The 20,100-nt window shown below is 46.7% G+C and overlaps 3 protein-coding genes across 3 annotated transcripts; 1 reads left to right on the top strand and 2 right to left on the bottom strand.

Annotated features, from left to right (window-relative positions):
* Positions 1 to 132: 132 nt before the first annotated feature.
* LOC105700747 (putative odorant receptor 92a) lies at positions 133 to 1,429 on the bottom strand. Its single transcript, XM_023434329.1, has 6 exons — positions 1,133 to 1,429; positions 952 to 1,058; positions 771 to 870; positions 589 to 699; positions 350 to 520; positions 133 to 264 (listed from the first exon to the last, which is right to left on the bottom strand). The coding sequence occupies exons 1-6, from the start codon at positions 1,427 to 1,429 to the stop codon at positions 214 to 216; spliced, it is 837 nt and encodes a 278-aa protein (XP_023290097.1). The 3' UTR covers positions 133 to 213.
* Positions 1,430 to 2,547: 1,118 nt separating this feature from the next.
* Positions 2,548 to 14,315, top strand: LOC105700846 (arf-GAP with coiled-coil, ANK repeat and PH domain-containing protein 2). Its single transcript, XM_012427057.2, has 17 exons — positions 2,548 to 2,677; positions 7,574 to 7,941; positions 8,087 to 8,330; positions 8,433 to 9,077; positions 9,196 to 9,794; positions 9,854 to 9,972; positions 10,039 to 10,096; positions 10,178 to 10,236; positions 10,306 to 10,479; positions 10,587 to 11,231; positions 11,330 to 11,509; positions 11,585 to 11,691; positions 11,766 to 11,949; positions 12,052 to 13,027; positions 13,105 to 13,204; positions 13,278 to 13,398; positions 13,472 to 14,315. The coding sequence occupies exons 6-17, from the start codon at positions 9,920 to 9,922 to the stop codon at positions 13,647 to 13,649; spliced, it is 2,835 nt and encodes a 944-aa protein (XP_012282480.1). The 5' UTR covers positions 2,548 to 2,677; positions 7,574 to 7,941; positions 8,087 to 8,330; positions 8,433 to 9,077; positions 9,196 to 9,794; positions 9,854 to 9,919; the 3' UTR covers positions 13,650 to 14,315.
* On the bottom strand, positions 4,919 to 6,501 carry LOC105700850 (partner of Y14 and mago). The gene is made up of 3 exons (XM_012427065.2): positions 6,071 to 6,501; positions 5,700 to 5,796; positions 4,919 to 5,615 (listed from the first exon to the last, which is right to left on the bottom strand). Exons 1-3 carry the CDS (start codon positions 6,099 to 6,101, stop codon positions 5,111 to 5,113), a joined length of 633 nt encoding a protein of 210 aa, XP_012282488.1. The 5' UTR covers positions 6,102 to 6,501; the 3' UTR covers positions 4,919 to 5,110.
* Positions 14,316 to 20,100: the final 5,785 nt, after the last annotated feature.

The raw sequence follows: 20,100 nt of genomic DNA, 5'->3' as shown, positions 1-20,100 counted from the left end.
TCAATCCAAATGTCAATAATTCCGAAGGTGGATAAATTTTTCTTCTTGGTTGAACATTAAGGTAATTCTTCCCTAATTTCTTTAGAATTAAGGTTCTGAATAATCTCGATACAAATTCTTATGTCTGATTATTGGTTTCTACAAGAGATCCTCAGAATCGTCGAAGTAAGATTAATGTATCGGAGATGAGGCTTAGATACAAAATATGCAAATTTACGCCATTGTCTTCAGGACCGTGAAGTACGATATCGCTGTGCTGAAAATCTGAAGATAATGACACCGATATTATTTTCCCTTCTTAGAAATCACTGTATCGACATTTCAGAGAGTTTAAGATTTTTTTACATACAGTCGTCACCTGATTCAGACTGACAGGAAAGAATCCGTAAGCCGTGCAGGAAAATGGTTTCTGAGACCTCATCAGAATCATCTGAAGCATCCTCTTGAATTTCTGATTACGATTAGTCCAGTCGCAGTTATAGGCTGCATGTGCCATCTGCTCCGTCTGCAAAAGGGTCCATCGTTACACATAATTTATCCATATACATGATTCGTGCAAAGCCTTCGGTTAAAGTTTAAAAATCCCACTTCATCGGTTAACAAGTTGGAGTAGCCGCAATAAATAATGGTCTGCACGAAGAGGCTCGCCAAGTGGACGAGGTACTTCCCGATTTCCAGATAATTGCCTTCGGAGGACATCTGAAGACGTTCGAGTAATACCGAGTAAATCTCAGAGGAAATTCCAGAATCTCGGATAGTTCTTCCAGTACCGTTTCCAGCTGATGCATACAGGTGCACAGGCAGATCGCGGTCAGCAGCATCGACAGGAAAATGACGGGGCTGAAGATCCGCTCGATGCCCTCGCAATACCTTAAAAGACATCGAGAATTAACGCCGTCCGTTTAATTTCGTAGAAACCTCCACGTCCAGACATACGAAGCGTCTCATTACTCGAAGATCCTCTTGTGTCGCTCGGCGATGTTGGCCAACCTCTTCAGCATCGAGTCTTCGGTCTCGTCCGAGTTCTCGGCGATGCTCACAAGGTCGTGCCGCAGCACCTACGAAGCGAAAAAAAATTAATTCAGATTCGTTGCCAGCTTTTCCGCCTCTTATCGCCGCTCTTCGGAGTTACCTCGATGTGGATGGCCGTGTGCGTGGCGAACTGGGCGAAGAGGGAGTCGCAGCACATCCAGTAGAGCACCAGGTAGGAACAGATGACCTGCTCGTACAGCAAGACTCCTGCGTAGGTCCACACATCGTTGATCGGGAAGGGATACTTGGCGTGGACGACCGTCGCCGTGAAGTTGTAGGAATTGTTCTCCGTTTTGGTGAACGCGTACTGACGCAGCAGGTCGCTGAAACGTGGAACGAAGTGTCGGCTTCTCTTCGAGTCCTTCGTCCTCGTTCTCCTCCGGACAACACCGTGCATTACCAGTAAGGATGGGCCACGTAGAAGACGCACAAGCCTCCGGTCATGGCGACGCAGAAGGTTCTCAAGAGGACGGTCCTGGTGGCCATCGCAAAGACCTTCTCCGCAATGGCATCCGGGATCTGGCTCTCCCTCCATAGGTCGGACAGCCGTAGCAGGAACTCGCGCACCTGCAGGCGCGCGTACATCAGCCTGGCTCCCTGGAAACGTTCGCGATGAAGCGCCAACCCGAAGAAAGAGGTCTGGAGTTTCGGCGAACCTTGATCACGCAGAAGGTGCCGTCCATCATCCCGCAGAAGAGGTCGATCGCTCGATTTCTGTCGTAGTGCCACTCGGCCACCATGGTGCTGGCCACTCGAGAAATCAGCAGGAGAAGCAGAACCGTGATGACGCCGCAGAAGAGCGTCTCCAAGGTACCGGGCCTCTTCACCTCGTCCGTGAACACGCAGTTCATGGAGAACATTCCGCCCCACCGAAGCAGGTCCACGTTGAGCTTGAAGTAGTGCTCGAAGTACGACCTCGTGTCCATCCGTCTCTTCATTTTCGAGTGGTTGAGTTGCATCGGGATCGACCTGGAACAATTTATTTTCAGAGCCGGTGCTATTCGAAGGTCTCGCGCCTCTCGGGGCCAGAGTGGTCGAAACTCCAAATTGGCCTACCCCAAACCTGGGGGAAACTCCTACCTGGCCACTCCACGAATAGTTTTGCCCCTTGATTCGTGTATAATTGATGGGTCGCGAGCAACAATAGACTCTCCTCGAGTGGACTTTCTTCCGCCGGTCGTCAATAATTAATCCCCTTTTTTGCAGCTCTCTTCCGGCTCGCCTCGGATAGAAGAGGGCTATCCTTGTGGCCTGCAAATTGCATAATTAATGTTATACCATCATCGGTGGCGTCGCTAACTCTACAACTAGTCGCCACGGACGACCCGGGGGCGGATTATTCTCTTCCAGGTGAATTGCGCGCCTCCAGGTATAGAACGCTCGCCGGTAATTGCAGGTTTGCGAAGAACAAGGAGGGCTCCTTGTTTTCCACTGTTTTCCGAGTAATTGCGGACGTTTGCGCAATTTCTCCCTCCATGAAGAAAACTTCGGGTGTTGGTCCAATCGCTGAGTCGAGCTTGAGGCAAACATTGGGTTTCTTCAAGGTTTTGTTAACGTCTGAAAAATCAAAGATATTAACGATGCCAAATTACCCGCTCTCAGCTGATTTAAATAAATATTCCACGCCGATCTTCGGGTTCCCGAGGTAAGTGGACCTTTTTTACTCTTCTCTTAAAGTCTCCTCGTAAATCATTAGTTATCTCATGTTGCGTATTTTCGCATTACAACGTGTATTTTATTAAGCTCGGAGAATATTAATGTACACCTCAACAGCGCGACTCCTCCTCCAATGGATGCTTACAAGCGTAGTAATATACAATAATGGCCACTAACATTGCTAACAAAATGTACACTTTGCAACACAGGCAACAATTCTCCAGAGACGAAATAATACACATTCTTCCATACACAGCGATGTGTCAAAAAAATTTTTTTTTATCGGAAATTATTAAGAATTGCTCGCTTTTATTAGGATTTTGCATTATAGACGAAGAACTGGCACGAGCGTCACGGGGACATAAGATTTTCTCTAGTTCTTAATAAAACTCCAATTCCAGATTTTCTGGCAAATCTCCAATTTTCTTGCGATTTCGGAAATTTAAATTCCATGTTACTCCAGTTATGTATCTGGTCCCCAGGAACTCTCAAACCTACAGAAATAAAAAAAAAATTCTGTATCAGTTGATTTAACGTTTCTGTTAAAACTAATGTAATGAAGATTAATATTTAATTTAGGAGGCAATCCGAAGATCGTGATACTTGCCAGTAATTTCTCATCTGCAGTCGAGAGCCTTGCTTTCTAGAACTTCAAATTCTTGATGAATTTATCTTTTCATCGTCCATCAATTTCTTTAAATCATTGAGTCCAATCACCTGTACAAAAATAAATAAATACTAGGTTTAGTCTAAGGGTGGTATTTACTTTGCTATTAATTTTTCTGATTAACATTCCACAAGAATGAATTTGACTCTTGCTCGATTGGGGTATTCCTTTATTCTTTCAGTTCTGCAGAACCCCTCTTTTTACCTCATTTTTCAATAAATTTTGAAGTTCAATCTCGTTGAATTTTCCAGGCATTTTCGCATCCACGTTTTCATCGAATAACCGCGGATTGTAAATATAAATAATTGCCACTGGAATAATTGCAATGACACAGAGTAACAGCACGACATACAGCTTGACGCAACAGCATGCGATCATCTCATGACGATTTTTATAAAAAAAATCAAACAAGGGTTTTTTTATTGTGCAATCGCTAATAACCTGTCTTGATTAACACGTTCACGCCGGCGCGTACCACCGGTGGCTCGCGCTTGATTGCGCCATCGGGCGGCGCGTACCACCGGTGGCTCGCGCTTGATTGTGCCATCAGGCGGCGTGTACCACCGGTGGCTCGCGCTAGACGCATCATCGGGCGGCGTGTACTACCTGTGTTTCGCATTCGATTGTGCTATTAGACACTGATAATTTAACGTACATACATAAAAACGTGTATTTTGAATAAAAATTATAATTAATAACGTATTATGAACATAAATTTTGCTTAATAACACACACATAAAAATTCAGTATTATGAATGTAACTTCAACACTCAAATCTTCCCCCGAGGAACATTCCATAACGTTGCTGTTTACGTTAACAAAATCTTCGCCTGAAGAGGAAGAAAGTATTCGTAATCTTGATGCGTTTCTCCTGCCTCTATTTACACATTCGTCTGACGAATCACTTATTTCCATATCCATGTTATGGGCAAAATTAAAAAAATATTTTTAAGGGCAAAATTTAAAAAAATATTCTAACCACCTTTTAGTTATTTTTACTAACAGAAATCTGTGGTTAGGATATAAAAAACGGCACGAGTCACATCATTTGCAAAGTAAGCGCTCAATGTAATACTGAAGAAACAAGAAGCGCGTGCAAGTCTGAACACGCGAGAAATGCGCGCCGCCAGATGAAGCGCGACATAGATTTGTGTGCCGCCGTTGGGGGAAACAAATGAAAATTGGCGCCGGCGGGAACGTGTTAATGACATGCCTCAGATCTCGAAAAACATCGCGATTTGCTTTTATTTTTGACCCGGAAAACGATTTTCTCATTAGTGTCTAATGATAAATGTACAATTTGTAATTGCAATTAATTTGACTTGAAATTAAAAATTCTTCAGTTTTATAATAAGTAGGAAAGTATTAGAAAGTCAAAAGCAAGCCCATTGCAAGACAGGTATCGATCAGAAATATTTTGATCGGATAAGGTTATATACTTCGTTCATTTAAGGTTGACGTTCAATTGTCTCGCGTATCTTATTTTACTCTACGAGGCTCGCCATTAAACAACTCCTAAAATTATTTTAAAACTTCACATTTTGTACATCACAGATCTATTCATTGTGTAATAATAATTATTTTTACTTTTCACGTATAAATGTACAATCCAATATGCTCTCTAACCACTCTACAGGGTCAATAAAATAAAACAGTTTTCAAAACCGAATCGATCTCACATCACTATCGAGTAGTAAGGGACAAAGGTCCTCCTTCCAAAAAACACTGTATCGCACAGACCGAACACTTCCATAGCTACACTTTAATGTCTGCAGCAATACTGATTCGCCTGATCTCCAGAAGTATTTCACTTTTTCTCGACAACTTGTTCAGCATCTCCTGCTCTGGGTTCTTGATGTCACCAGTTTTAATCTTTTGTTCGAGGGTTTCGATTTCCCTAATCTTCTTATTGAGGTTTTTGAGACGCTTCGTAGGGTCCACCATAGTATTCGTAACAGTGCCAGTAGTACTACTGGCAACGCTCGTAGCAGCCGAGCTAGCCGACTTTTGTTTCTCAAACACGGGTTCCGTTATCCTAGTCTTCTGAAGACCATCCGTTATCGCATTAACTGTTTTGTTTTTACTTTTCTTCTTTTTCTTCTTTGATTCGGTCTGTATAACCAGACCAGGAATAGGGTTTGCGGATTTGGCTCTGGCTTGAGCTTCGATCTCTGCCTTGCGAGCTTCGGCATATTCCACGCTCATGCCTGGTGGATAGATCGGTTTATTCTTTATGAACTGCTTACCTTTACTCTCGTAACTGAAACGAAGAGGCAAAGGAATTAGTAGTAACTCTCGGAACTGTGACTTGAGAATCCAAAATCAGCTATATAGGTTAGCGTACAGTGGAACCTCCTCCTGGGGAACGTATCCATCTTTAACTCTCCGGGGTTTACGCCAAGTGCCATCAGGGCGCTGTGTAGCAGGAATAAAAGTACCCCCTGCAAAAATATTTCTAGGTTCATTCGAAATGACTCAATTTATTTTCCTCTTTAAATCTCTTAGAACGTTTGCACGGAAAACTTTAGGGATATCTCCAGTTCATCAATAATTAAGAATTAACCAGACATTTGTTAATTTCGCATTCTTTGAGAAAAATATCCTATACTTCTTTCGCGCCGTACAGGAATAAAATTGTTTACACTATTGAGGTTAGAAAACTGTCGAGTAGCGGGCTGATTACAGCTTTGCCGGTACCGGGGCATTAAAAATTACCTTGTTCATCTTTAATGTAAGCCGAAGCCATTTTCCCACGAAGAGACTCTTTTCTGTTATTACTTTATTTATGTTTATTGATACTCTATCAATCGCGTACCATCCTTTCGCCAAGGTATAAGCATGAACATAAAGTACCACAAGAAGTTCCCACTCGATGTAAAAGTAACTCCATACGGGACTTATAGCCAGATTCAAACCGGAAACAACAAGTGATAACCAATGAGCGAAGCGAGTTTTCTGCCCCCTTCCTTCTTAAAGGAAAAATCCAGCAATATTATTGGTTGGTGATTGCAGCTTGTCGCTTGTCGCTACCGGTACAGGATAAACCTTGCAAAGAAATTGAGGTTAATTTTATATTTACATGGAAGCCCCATACTACTTCGTGGCTACTTCGTGCAAAAATCCTAACCTCTCGATTTAAGGTTAGATAATAGTAAATAATAGGATGAACAAGGCAATCGTTAAAGAAGATTTAAAGAAAAAAGTGGCAAGTGTGAAGCATGAAACAAGACAAGACGTCGACGTTGTTGGGCCACCGGATAAAGTGTCGAATTTAAGACCCGTCGTCTTTGCCATTCGGCAGAATGAGAGTAACCTAGAAAAAGGGTATAGGGAAACTCGCGAGGCCACTCAGCATTGGAATCAACAATTCTGGTCAAAACATAACAGGAATTTTGCTGCTGTCAGTGTAACGTTGTTGCTTGCTAGATCTAAATGTTAAGAGTTATGTCTTTAACAAACGTTAGTCGTGGACATATTTTCCTTAAAATTCGTTTTTCAGGAGTACAACCAATTCCGAAACACACTAAAGCAAAAGGAAGCTGGATCGTCGATGGCAGACCAAATGTCTGTCTTTTACAAACGATTTCTTGATAATAACTGGAAAACTCATGTTCGTTATAACCTAGAATGGTATCGAAGAAACGTTGTATTATTGCTCCTGGAGGTTAAAGTCAAATTATCCAGATTGAAGTTCAAGTGAATGTTTAGTTGTATAGTATTTACTTTAATATAAATTTTCATTACTAGGAACTTTTAACAAGGTTTACGTGTTACACAGTGACCTGTTGACTGATAGCAAGAATGGTAAAAGAATTTAAATAAACCGAATGACTGTAAATAAATGAAGCTTCCTGAAATTTATTATCATATAATTTAGTTAATTTATTAGGATTGGATGAAATTAATAGCATCGATTTACTGCTTGTTCGTTTAATGCTGCTTTAAGTGTTTCGATCTCCCAATTTTTTGGAAATCCGGAATTCTGACGTGTTTCCCTTTTCCGGAGGTACTGGAGACCCTCCTTTCCAACTCTGAAGGGTTTTCCTAGGTCCTGGTTGAGCTTCTCCAATCTGGGTGCAAAATTGTCATTTGCCATAGCAAAAGAAAATAATTTATTCAGTCAATCAAACGCCCCTAAATTTCTGAACATTCGCTGGGCCTGGCAATTGTTTTTTAAATCCAATTAACGTTTTTACATGGTTTACATCGCTCTTCCAGCAGAGACGCCCCCGTGGGTAGACGTTTACCGATCCGGTAAATTCGGAATCAAAGAATGGCATCGGCAAACTGAAGAGAAATTCTGTCCGAAGAAGAATAGCGAAGGCCTGAAGAGGCGCGTCCTCGGGCGTTGAAATTTCCTATTTTTGGACCTCTCCCCGACCTAGACATGTTCAGAAGGAACGGAAAACAACGAAAAGGCTCCAGATATTTCCGTTGGGGTCTGCTCTTCAGCTTAGGCCTCGCCTTGTGGTCAGCATTATGCTTCGCGGACGCTTTCAGCCCCGAAATTTCGCGCCCCGGAGAACGAAGGGAAAACGCGTCCGCCATCTTGCCTTCCTGGCCGGTCTCCGTGGACGTCCTCAACGGTATTTTATTTCTAAATCTTGTTAACCCAGAAACGTTAAGCCATGAAAATTAACCAGAAATACGTCTAAATATTTAAAGTAACGTGCGATTAAACGTGACTACCCTATTGAGAAGATTAACGGTGAAATAAATATATCCTTCCAGACGCGAAGCCTGCGAAGGAGCTCTCGCCAATCTCGGAGCACACCTTGGCGAAAGCGGGGCCTGACCAGGCCCACTTGCGATGGTTCTATAATTTCTACAGCCATCTCTGGGGCCTTTTACCATCCCCTGGAAGCGTGGTTCGCATTGTGGGTCTTCTGGGTCTCGGCGTGGTAGCCATGGAGGGCCAAGTTGTGAACTCGACGAGGAGAATTCAGATCCCTGCGAGCTCGGACAACAATTGCTCGTAAGTTCCAAAAAGTCAGGTAGGGAGTGCAACGCATGATGTTTTCTGCATGATTTATTAACCTATTGTCTATCAATTAAATCGACATTAATTTGTCATTAGAATCCTGCCCCTGGGGAATGGAGCGCGGAGGTATCTCGACGTCGTGGCCAGGGAAAGAAACAGGAGCCCTGTCAGCACAAGAATTTTCCTTTCCCTGCGAAATAGAGCTTCTGTGAATCGACGAAACGTCCTCTCTAGTCTCGATAGAGAACTCGACGCTCTTGCCGTTCGGTTTCAGGGATGTCCGGCTTATGGAGATGCTCTCAACCGGCATGGGACGCTTCGCGAAGGGAGTGCATCTCTGGGGATAAATTATCCTCCCTGCAAGCGCTCCGGAATAATCACGTCTTCCCTCGCTTTCAAGGAGTTTCTTACAAATCTGACGAAAGGAACATCCTGCTGCAATTCCTCCATCTAAAACGATCCTCCAATTAATTTAGAGCGAGATTTGCTTCCGTTGTAAAGAACTTAAAGCGTATGGTAAAAGTTTAATAATTTCGTATTCTCGCGGGAGGCCAAGGAATTTTTATCTGGTGCCATCTATGAGTGCGTGAAGGAAACCTCTCAACATCCGTTGATCTGCGATCGATATCGCTATATCTGCATTATCCTTTTGAAGATAACTAGTAATGCAGATGCGGAGGTTGCTGTGTGGCACCATCTTTGGAAGATTTTGCGAAACCGCTCAAGAACTGTGCATTCACGGTGGGTAACAGAATCTATATTGACGGAACGTTCCTAATACCCTTGCTGTATTTACAAGTATGACTTGCTGAGGGAACCTGCAAACTCCTTAACATCTGTTTCTGATCTAATTAATCAGATACGTAGCTGGTATCGGAGAAGGCGTGCCGCCTTTGTCTCGCGAGGGAAAGGAAGCCTGTGCTGCCACAAAGGGAGACCACAAAGTTCGAGAGTCGCTACCGCCAGATTGCGTCCCGACGAACCTAACCTATTCCGTGCTCCGCTATTACGGGGGCGTAGTTCGGTGGCGTCATTGCTCGTGGCATAATCTCGATTTTATCGCAAATGTTTCCTTCGCAGCAGATTTTCTCAGTTTGTGATCGTAGAACGGAAGAAGTAAAATTAATAACGGTGGATTTCGCGAGGCGAAACGTGCAATAAACGAAAAACGACGCCGAGCGTCCCCGACCATCTCCAACTGTCACCGAGTGTAGCCAATTGTCACCAACTGTCACAGAGCTGTCAACTGCCGTGATTTGGCTTAACCTCAAACAACCGCGACAGCATCTTCGGAGGTGCGGTGTTGATTCTAAAATTCTCGTTGCATGACGCATCATGGCCTCGCGTAGACACGCACGCATGCACCCGCATGCTGCGGAAGGGTAGGAGTGTGTCTTCCGTTGGGACAACAAGCCCTTCATCGATAACCATTTTTCCAGGAAGCTCTGTCAAAAATAGGTAATGCAACATCGGTTGATGAACTGCTATCCAAGTCTGATTAAATGTTATCGTTTCAGGACAAAGTATTCACTTCCAGTTGGAATAGGGACTCGGCTTTATTCCTCTGAGTCTTTCGCTTCAGGATGAAGAGCTTAATTGAATTTGAAGAGTGCCTGCGGGACACTCCAAGATTTCGGTAGGTTTAATTTTAAATACGCATCTGTACGGGTTGTTAAATATTTATTTGGACAATACTTTGTAGATCACGAATCGAGGAGGTGGAGACCAACGTGGACCAACTTGAACAGAAGCTGGAGAAGGTAAATTTTTTAGTCAATTATTGCCTTATATTTTGGTTTCTCACAGTTAGAAGCTTCATTAAGTGAGTTTCATTGTTGCAGATTTTAAAAAATTGTACATCTATGATCGATGCAGGCAAGACCTATGTTGGGCAACACAGGTATTATTTCCTGCTAAAAATGGGAGTATTTCTTAGAGTCTGTGGTAAAAGAAGGATTCTATTTTTCAGCCAGTTTGCCAATAGTCTGTGGGAATTGTCTCTTTACTTTAATGAAGATGCAGAGGTAATGGCTCTTTTGAATAAATTAATTCGAGCTTTACACGAGATGAACAAGTTCCACGCCATCTTACTGGACCAGGCATCACGGACTGTCGTTAAGGACCTCAACTCTTTTATCAAAAGGTATGGCTTTTTTTTATAATACATTTCCTGTGTGATATATGTGCCTCTTTGGTTACTGTGCAACTCTTACATTTTTTTTTTTTACCAATATTCCTGTGTTTCTGCAGTGATATTAAGAGAGTGAAGGAGGCTCGTCACTATTTCGATAAAATCTCTGGAGACCTGGACGTAGCTTTAAACAGGAACTCTCAAATTCCAAAATCCCGACCTGCAGACTATGAAGAATCCTCCAACATCTTGTCGGCGACCAGATCTTGCTTTCGGCATACAGCATTGGACTATGTTCATGCATTGACGATGCTACAGTCTAGGAAACGTCATGAAATATTAGGGACTTTGCTAAGTTACGTACGCGCCTGCTTCACGTACTATCACCAGGGCAGTGATTTGGCACAGGACTTGGACCCCTTTCTCCGGGACCTTGGTGAAGAACTAGCTAGGATGAGGGGTGACTCGATGAAACTTGAAAAAGAAATGGAGAATCGCCATGTCTACGTCACCAACAGAGACCTGATCCCTCACTCCGCACCTAGCAATCCGAAAATGGAGGGCTATTTGTTCAAGAGAACGAGCAATGCATTTAAAACCTGGAACAGAAGGTGGTTTTCGCTAAAAGATCATCAGCTAGTCTACAGAAAGCGAACCGGTGAGAACGATTACACAGTGATGGAGGAAGATCTGCGGTTGTGCACTGTTAAGCCAGTTGTCGACTGTGAGCGAAGGAATTGCTTCGAAGTATTGAGCCCAACAAAGTGAGTGAGCACATACCAAATCTTTCTAGTCCAAAAATTGATCACTAAGATTTTTTTGGTTATGTTTTTAGTGTGTTTTGATTCTCCTCGTTTCTTAGGAGCCACATGCTGCAAGCTGACAGCGAGGAGATGTATCTGGCTTGGGTGACAGCGATGCAGCAAGCCATTGGAGCAGCGATCCAGGTAGGCATCGGTCAGCGATCCGATCTTGGGACTCTGCGATCTCGTATCGGAGACTGGAATGGACAAACCAGACCTTTTGGGAAGGCAAGATCAAGGTAAGTCATTCACTTTATATTTAGAAGAGAAAAACTAATTTTCAGCTAATTACAATCCTTTATTTTTAATCATAGAGTTTGGGAACAGCTTCTAAAAATTCCTGGCAACAACGTGTGCTGTGACTGTGGAGGAGCTAATCCAAGATGGGCCAGCATCAATCTGGGCATTACCCTCTGCATTGGTAAGTGCTTCTTGTACTTTCACTCCCTGCTTAGGGTCTTGGATACGTATCGATAAATTACCCTGCTTTGGTAGAATGCTCCGGTGTGCACAGGAGCCTTGGAGTTCACTACAGTAAGGTGCGATCCCTCACCCTGGATGACTGGGAGCCTGAGATTTTAAAAGTAATGGCTGAGTTGGGGAACACTGTAGTGAACAGTGTCTATGAAGCTTTACCGATATCTTCAGAAGTTGTCAGAGCTACGTCCAAATGTGACGGGTATGTCAGAATTTTTATTGTATATTCACTAGTAAATTTTAATCTCCCAATGAGATGATAATTAATGACGATTAAATACATTTATAAAATTTTTACGTTCAGAAGCATCCGCGAGGCGTGGATAAAGTCGAAATACGTCGACAGGAAGTACGTCAAACCACTGTCTCAGGTAGTGACGACGCCTGAACAGAAAGTCTCCTGGGAGCCGATGCATTTCCGCAAATGGAGTGTCCGGAAATTACGGCGTAGGCCTAGAAATCGTGAGTTAACCGAAGAAACCAGTACAAAGCAACAGCTCCCTGGTCTGTCGAGCCTTAAGGAAAATCCAGTGTTGGGTGAGATAAATGCGAACACCTCTACGATGAAAACGTCCATCAAAGAGAGAGAGAAGGATCCCCCAGGGCACAAAGAGCCTTCCTTGCCGGAATCGCCCTGCGTACCAGCGAAATCTCCGGAAAATCCTCAAAAGAAGCCGGACATGGACACCGACAACGATACGCCCACTGATTTAGACACAGGCTCCGAGGGCTCTGCATTTACCCAGTCGACCATTTTAAAAAGCCTAGGTGAGGCTTCGTCTTTAGGGCTGGATCCCGAAGACGAGACTACAGACAGTGTTAATACAAAGAATAATTTTAAGGAAGTGATCGAGGACAGTAGTCAGTTGAGTTCAAGTGCTCCGGTGAATACCGATGGCTCCAAGGTGACGGATGAAGATGTTAATAAGAATCCTTCCAATCCTAACGAAACGGTTCACGGTGAATTGTCGAATAGAAGTGCAGGTAAAGCCAACGAAGCAGCAGAGGGCGAAGTCTTCACTTTTGGCTGCGACTTGCCTAAACCGACCATCGATGGGAGCCTGGAACTGAGCTCCGATCAAGACTCGACTGCTGGGGAGGACGAAGGCTTCGCAGACGAGGAGGACCTGCAGAATCTCCATCCTGAGATGTTGTTGTACAAGGCTGCCGCGGCACACAATCTGCCTGTCATGTGTGCTGCTCTCGCTGCTGGTGCAGATAAGTTGTGGGTGAACGTGAAGGACAGAGGACGCAGTCCCATTCACCAGGCTATAATCAGTGTACGTAAGAGCCTAATTATCATTTCAATACTCAGTGAAGTGTGCATTACTCCGTCTTATCCCTCCTTGGTTTTCAGGGCTCGGTCATGTCCTGTGAATACCTTATACTCAACGGAGCCAGGATTAACTGCCAGGATGCTGATGGAAAAACGCCTTTACACGTCGCCACAGAGCTTGGTTAGTACATTCTACCGTCCAGTGTAAATGTTTCAGGTATAATATTTTTTTTTTTATATTAATGCTTTTCTAGGCCACACGGCCCAGGTATGCCTGTTACTTAAGCATCATGCCGACCAGCACATAAAGGACGAGAGTGGAGTAAAGCCTCTCTCGATCGCAGTGAAAGAAGCCAACGCGGACATCGTCACGTTGTAAGTTCGGTAGACTGATAATTCCAGGAAGTGTTCAATTTGCATCTCCTTTTTTTTTCCCCTTTGATTGCAGGCTGCGATTAGGGCTACTTAACGAGGAAATGAAGGATTCGGAGGTAGGAGTCAGCGGAGACGAAACCTTCAACGACGTCGTTCGCGACTTCAGCCACCTGGCCTGCTCCCATCCCGAGAAACTTCACCGCAGGAGCGAATGCATCGATCCGGCAAATTCAACGAATCTCAACGAGTAAACGTATTTAGTTGCGGTCTATTTTACTTATCGGTTTGCCCGAGTCGCCTGGAAGCGAAGGGGGCCATCTTCGAGGACGCCATGGAGGCGTCGAAGTCTTCGGCGCTCGCAGGAGCGCTCTTCTACCAGTGGCCAATTGTGCATGCGTCCCTTATCTCTTTTTTCTAGGATTAACTATTCCGCGATGCGGTTTTTATGCGATAATCATTATACCTTGGCGCAGTTTCTCGCGCTTGTTTCTGAATATTCTTCGAGGCACCCTTAAGGTCAGGTGCAGGGCTTTAATGCACTTGTTCTGGACTTCTTTCCGAGAACTCGGCACGTAGGGAAAGAAAAAGCAAATAATGAAAAAGTAAATTTAAGCCTTTAGGAAGACTTAAGTTTAACGTTATACGCTTCCTTCACTGGCAAATTCCTTTTCGGCTGGTCGGAATGACGGAAAACAGTGAAAAAGCGAGTTGTCGGAAAGCTCTTACCGCAGAATGTCTCTTCGACATCCCCCATATATTTATTCCTCGGTCCTCAGGACTGACCTGCATCGTGATTCTTACATATTCCAGAAAACTCATTAAAAAAACGACGAAAGCATTTAAAAAAGAACACCTCGCCGAAAGAACCGAGTATCTGTACCGTGTACTTCGGGGGAATACAGAAAAATAGCGAGAAACTCGTCCGGTCCAACTTATTTTAAGCCCTTCTACTCCGGAATTCGTGTACAAACCAGGGGGACCGAGTCTCTTTACGTCGCAAAAGTCCGAAGTCATTCTTTCTCTCGTTTCGCGCGAAAGCTCACCCCGAGGTCGAGGCACTTTTCTTCGCACTATCTTCCTGCGTTGACAATAACGACGTAAACGCGTGAGCAAGCTTCGTTAGAGATGATAAATTGCGTAAAACTGGGTACGATATAGTGGGTCAATAATCCAGGCTTGCTATCGTGCGTGCGCTTCGGGAATATCTTATCCGCTGGTTCGCGCTACTCAGGGTCGGCGTATAAAGAGCCCATCAAATCTGCCTTTATTGACAATGCTTCGACCGGATGTTAACGTCGCGAATAAAGGGAGGAAACGGACAAGACGACGTCCCCTAAAAATTACTGGCTGCGAAACAACACGCCGGAGGGTTTACGCGTTTCGCGTATAGAGCTTCGACGACCGTTTCGTAAGAGATCGAGATTTTGCGACCCTCGCGATTGCCCTTAAATCTCGAATCCGCAATCAAACCCACGAGCTCGCTAGTAAACATCCGGTGGATTTATTTGAAATTTATTTAAAAATACGCGTACTCGTCGGCGGGAAAAAGTAAAAAAAAAAGTCGCTTCGGCCGGATTATTTTTTCCACATTTAGGGAATCGTGTTCAGAAGAAAAATCCTCGGTAGTATAGTGGTCAGTAACCGCCAGGAAAATTGGCAGAGATAATTTAGCTTCCTCCTTGCTTTCGAGGGTGCGTATCCACGACGCAGCAGAATTAACGACGAGCAAAGAGAGAAAAGATGCGGCGGGTTTTTGTTTCTTGTACGGAGGCTGCAAAGTCCGTCTCCCGGTGATGGATCTGCATGACGTAGGCCATGCGTACTGGCAGAGGTCGATAAAGAGGCCGATAAGGGCGGGAACGACGCGGCTTGCTCTCTTGATTCGTTATATTGGAACGGCCGGCGACATGCAGCCTAGGCATTCTACCGGGAACTATCTGCTGCTGGACCCCGATTCTATTTTTTTAGAAGAATAAGTGGATTAATAATTATTACAACCCCGAGGTATGCAAACGGCGGGTCAAATGGCGTGGAAAGACGGCTCCTCCTTCGATCCCACTTGCGCCGACATTTTTCCGAGTTCGCCAATAGATCCGCGTGGCGGTCTCGATACTTATTGTCGGCAGCGGGGTGATATCGTTGGTCGATGCAGGGAATAAAAGCTCCTCATTCGCGTCTCGTCGCGGACTTTCAATGTAGGAGATCGACGCTCGGCGATGGGGATGGCGGCGCGCAGTCTAGGCATTCCACTCGCACAGCTATTCCCAGATGTCAAACCAATTGCTCGGGCATTTGTTCAGAGGTCTTCGCCTATGCCAGCTGGTCAGCCGTCGATACGCGCTAGATCTCGCAGACGGAACGCCCCGGCACGCGCCGATTTAATTACGGCTCCTGAAGCGCGTCTCGTTCCCTGCGGAATGCAGATGCGGTCGTCGATGTTACTTAAAATTAACACGAACTACTAAGATGGGTCAAAATGGCTCATCTCATAGAAAAAAAAATCTGTCGGTCGTTCTAGTGTTAAGAAACCGCTAATGATTACTTCCTATTGCCTGAAACAGTGACCGTTTTTATCCGGTCGTATATTTTATAATTCAAATCTTTTAGTACCGCCTACCGCCACGGCGCGTGATACTAAAATGTTTGACCGGCAAATGAGCGTATCCTAGTAACCTACCCCTAGCGGCGGTTCAACGACTTTGGGCAAAAAACCGTTGGAATCGGGCAGCTCCAAAATGGCGGCCCTTCGGAAATCAAGAGGAACGTCGCAAAACACGCGGAGCCGTAAAAGGTGAGAAGCCGATATCGCGAAAGAAATGAAAGAAATTCCAAGTTCGTCGCGGGAAGAGAGTTCAACGAAGGAGCGGTGGAAGAGAGCAAGAGAAATACGGTGAGACTTCGCGTGACTTTTCTCGCCGGGAGTATTCTCGGGCCGTTCGGTGCAGCGGCTCGCAGTCGTTTACACCGACTCCGGATTGCTCCGGATGTATATACATCGATGACAATGACGGCGACTCGCGTTGCCGGCAGACGAAACCGAGGCTTGTCGGGCTGTCTTCGGGATTTGTGCGTCTAGACGCTCTCCGGCTGTCGTACGCACGTTACATACGTTGCCTCGATAGCGCATTTCTCCCCGGAGCTGTCTGCGAGTTGATTCAGCGGAACGGATTTAGAATGGCCCACGGAATAGCCACGCTTATCCCTGTTTAACGTGTCGATACCCATAGATTTCAACGCGAGACGAAACAACCCCGGCGACGCAGGGACCGAGCCCGGGTAAAAAGCGAATCTAGCCGCGGACACCGTAAAGAAACGTGCTTTACATCTCCTGAGACGTCGCGCTGCAATTTTAATCCTCAACATATTTTTTTTCTATTCGCATCACCGCTCCATTTAATTTTTTCCAAATATTCGTCACCAAGGCTCGGGATTTTTTTCGAGTGAAAAGGAGCCGACCGGGAATTTATCCTTGGACAGAGTTCAACGGCGGAAACCCTTTGCCCGAGGTCTCCGCTCACGGGTACGAACCTTCCCTCCGGTAACTTTTTCGCCTCGTCTGGTTTATCTGGTGTCTAATAAGGCCACTTTTCCCCCAATGTTATTAAATTAAAACCTAATCCCATAATCTCGGACGATAAGCCAGGGTAAGGGAGACGGTTCATGGCACCCGGCGACCCCTCGTTAAAGGCCCGCCTAAATCGGCTGGATTTGCCTATACTCGGGCCGATAACTCGCGGTTTATCTGCGAGCCCACTCGGCGTGGGTCACTTAAAATTAGTCCAGCATGTGCAAAAAAATCTCAGTCACATGTTTGCTATCCGGTACGTCCTCGGTACCTCGGGGAGGAGGTTCGCAATAACCTACGCAAGTCCTCGTAGAGTTAAGTCAGTCGTATCGCGCGCAAATAGAAGAAACGAGCGATAATTAATTCGATAGCGACGGTGCGCGATAACGGCTCGTATGAGACGTTATCGGGTCCTCGGTACATCATTGGATTCCATAAATTCCCCGACTAACTTGCGAAGGTTAAAACATTTATTTCATCTTCTCTCCGACGCCGCTTCATTTAATTTTCCTTTCGAGGAGAAGTCGCGAATTTATGGAGCGACCCGATAAAATCTCCGACAGGAGTCACGCACGCGCGGAGAGGTCTCTCCCTCCTTCTCTCTCCGTAGTCTAGGGACTTCTCTTTGTTTGGCGCGAAGGTACCACTTTATAGCGCGGCGCGCACCCCTCCTCGGAAGAAGGTACATAATTCGCCTCGAATCGTGCAAAAACACCCGGCAAAAGTGTCCACCGTCGGCGTCGAGGCGGTCGTCGTCGTCGCCGTCGCCATGTATTGGCCCGGCGAGGCGCCGGCGTCTCAGACTGGCTGCGTAAATACGCGTAAATTCGGCGGCGATGCTTAGTGGATCCGGCGGGCGCATCAAACGCTCTCCGGCGCCGCTATATAAGTTTCCTCTCGCGTGTCATTCCGCATTTGATGTTTTCGTTTGAAGTATGGCGGCGCCTCCGTAACTTCTTTATGCCTGCGCGTTGTGTCCCCGGTGCTCGATATCGGTCTCCTCGGGGGTCGACGTCGCTTCCCCTTCTCCACCGGGCGCGAGTCACGTGGTGGGGATTCGGGCTCGCCCATTGGCCGTCCGACTCGGGGGAGGGACGCCACCTTAGCCACGTGACCCCCCACCGGGCGAACTTTATGCGACGGATACGTCGAGGCCGGGTCTTCCGTGGACGTGGATTCCGCCGGTTTCACCTTGCTTTTTACTTTCGCAGGGCATCTCGAACGTCGCGGAGGAGCCATTCAAATTACGAGGTGCGAGCTGATGGCGCCTCCACCCTCCCCATTTCTCTATCTGTCCCGGAGGTGACGTCAATCTTTCGATCCCTTTCGGCGAATTCGCGCCAAATATACTTTGAAAAACATTTCCGAAGACTCGCGAGGGGAGGGCTCGAGATTTGGGTAATAACGAACATGGCGTCGAGGCGCGTTAAAGGAGTACCCATCCATCCGGTGGTCCTGTCCTGTAATCGCGATCGGTCACGAAATTACACGCCGACCGACGAATCCCCGTATTCCCGGCGACGCAATTGGCAGCGCCCGCTGGTGGTCTTCTATTCTCGGTGGTGGCGGGGGTGTCAGCTCGTCTAGCCTGGCGAACAGGTGGACCGCGTAACGAGCACTCGGTGACGGACACGCGCGACTCGGGAACACCTGCGTGTCCGCGAGACGCAAATAAAGGTGGCGGCGCGCCGTCTGGTGCCCACCGGCGACCGGCCGCGGTCTAGGGCCAACCGCGAGGACCTCCTTCGGAAGCTGGTCGAGCCATGGACAAAGGAGCTCCTCCGAAGCGAGGTCCGCACCGAAAAATTATCCTAAACGTTCATGGAAAAATCCGAATCGCACGAAATACAAATATAGGCACCCTGGTACTTTGGACCACTTCCGAGTGGAGCGATCGGTGGCTTGGCTGCGTCGTATTAACGTAGGAGCGAGAACGACGTCACTCGAGGGCGACGCAAGAGAGACGAGGTTTCGGGAATCGAGAAGATATGGTCGGTCGGAAGATTGATGTCTATTTGGGTGCCGGGAGGAAGTCGGGAGGCATCGCTGGCCGCGATGTCTGGCGACCGGCAGACACCCGGGGATTCTTCGACTTGGCCGGACGCCATTACGGTGGCCGGTCCTCCGCGGGATGGAGACCGAAGACGGGCGAGCGGAGTTCATTAACGAACTCTTCCACTCCACTTTGGACCAGTTCGTCCTAGGCCCGGTCGTCCGTCGCGTGCCCGTGGTCGGGCACGGCGATTTGGGAACGATCCGGCCAGGACGGTTGGTTCCTCCCGAGGAAGCGCGAACTGGCGCGAATTGGCGCTAACCGGTGCGAGTCATTTCGCGACCGGAAATGCATAGGCGAGCTACGAAGCTGTCGCCTCGATTGGCCGGTCCTGGTCGGACGTAACCGGTGCATTAATTATTTTATTGGGTCGCCAGATGAGTTGCGTATTTAGATTGGGCGGGACTAGGGTTAAGTTGGCTCGGTTTGGGCATCTTGCGTTTAACTACCGTAATTCGATCGTTTCAGGGGAGACCTTTGGCTGCCCCTCGTCGCGCAAGAGAACGGAATCACGTCTCACTTTTCGCAGACGTTGTTCGCGACCTTCTGGCAACCGCTCGGCCGTTTGAGATGGTTAACGCGATCTCAGGTTTAAGTGAATTTTAATAATCGTCACTCAATGGGTCAACGTGACGTCCAGATGAGCCGGCTCCAGCGTCAGCTGCTCGAAGGGAAAAAACAAGCCGAGTCCAGCCCGTAAACAGGCCTGCCAGGGGCTATTCATCGACATCGGGACCGACTACGCGTCCCATCCGCGTCGAGACCTCCCAGTTGGTTCTTCGGCGATGATGATTTATCGGGTCAGTCTCCGGCTGCGAGGATTCAAGCGACGAGAAGACGCGCGTCCCTTCCTGGGACCCATTTTATGCCTACCGAGTCCCCAACCCAAAAAACCATTATGTCGGCGAGGGGCGTCGGACTGGAACTCGAGGGCGCGGACTCGTGGAAGAGACGCATAACCAACCGAGCTTCCAGGAAATCCTGGGATCAGCCGATGGGTCCGGAATGCCGGGGAGCTTTCGTCGTTCAGGGTGGTCCGCGGTAGACCGTCCCGAGTCGGACGTTCTCCAACGATGGAGGGTAC

This window comes from Orussus abietinus, unplaced genomic scaffold (assembly GCF_000612105.2).
Source record: "Orussus abietinus isolate OABI.00-Male unplaced genomic scaffold, Oabi_2.0 scaffold9, whole genome shotgun sequence".
Lineage (NCBI taxonomy): Eukaryota > Metazoa > Arthropoda > Insecta > Hymenoptera > Orussidae > Orussus > Orussus abietinus.
Note: the sequence above shows the minus strand (reverse complement) of the source record. Positions and strands in the feature narration are given on the sequence as shown.

Coding starts and splice junctions, on each gene's coding strand:
- LOC105700747 (XM_023434329.1), bottom strand. CDS start 1,429: ATGCACGGTGTTGTCCGGAGGAGAACGAGGACGAAGGACTCGAAGAGA. Junction 871..951: donor CGACACAAGAGGATCTTCGA/GTAATGAGACGC, acceptor ATGTCTTTTAAG/GTATTGCGAGGGCATCGAGC. Junction 265..349: donor GTCTGAATCAGGTGACGACT/GTATGTAAAAAA, acceptor CATTATCTTCAG/ATTTTCAGCACAGCGATATC.
- LOC105700850 (XM_012427065.2), bottom strand. CDS start 6,101: ATGGCTTCGGCTTACATTAAAGATGAACAAG. Junction 5,797..6,070: donor TTACATTAAAGATGAACAAG/GTAATTTTTAAT, acceptor ATATTTTTGCAG/GGGGTACTTTTATTCCTGCT. Junction 5,616..5,699: donor CCCCAGGAGGAGGTTCCACT/GTACGCTAACCT, acceptor TCTTCGTTTCAG/TTACGAGAGTAAAGGTAAGC.
- LOC105700846 (XM_012427057.2), top strand. CDS start 9,920: ATGAAGAGCTTAATTGAATTTGAAGAGTGCCTGCGGGACACTCCAAGA. Junction 11,692..11,765: donor GGGCATTACCCTCTGCATTG/GTAAGTGCTTCT, acceptor CTGCTTTGGTAG/AATGCTCCGGTGTGCACAGG. Junction 11,950..12,051: donor GCTACGTCCAAATGTGACGG/GTATGTCAGAAT, acceptor TTTTACGTTCAG/AAGCATCCGCGAGGCGTGGA.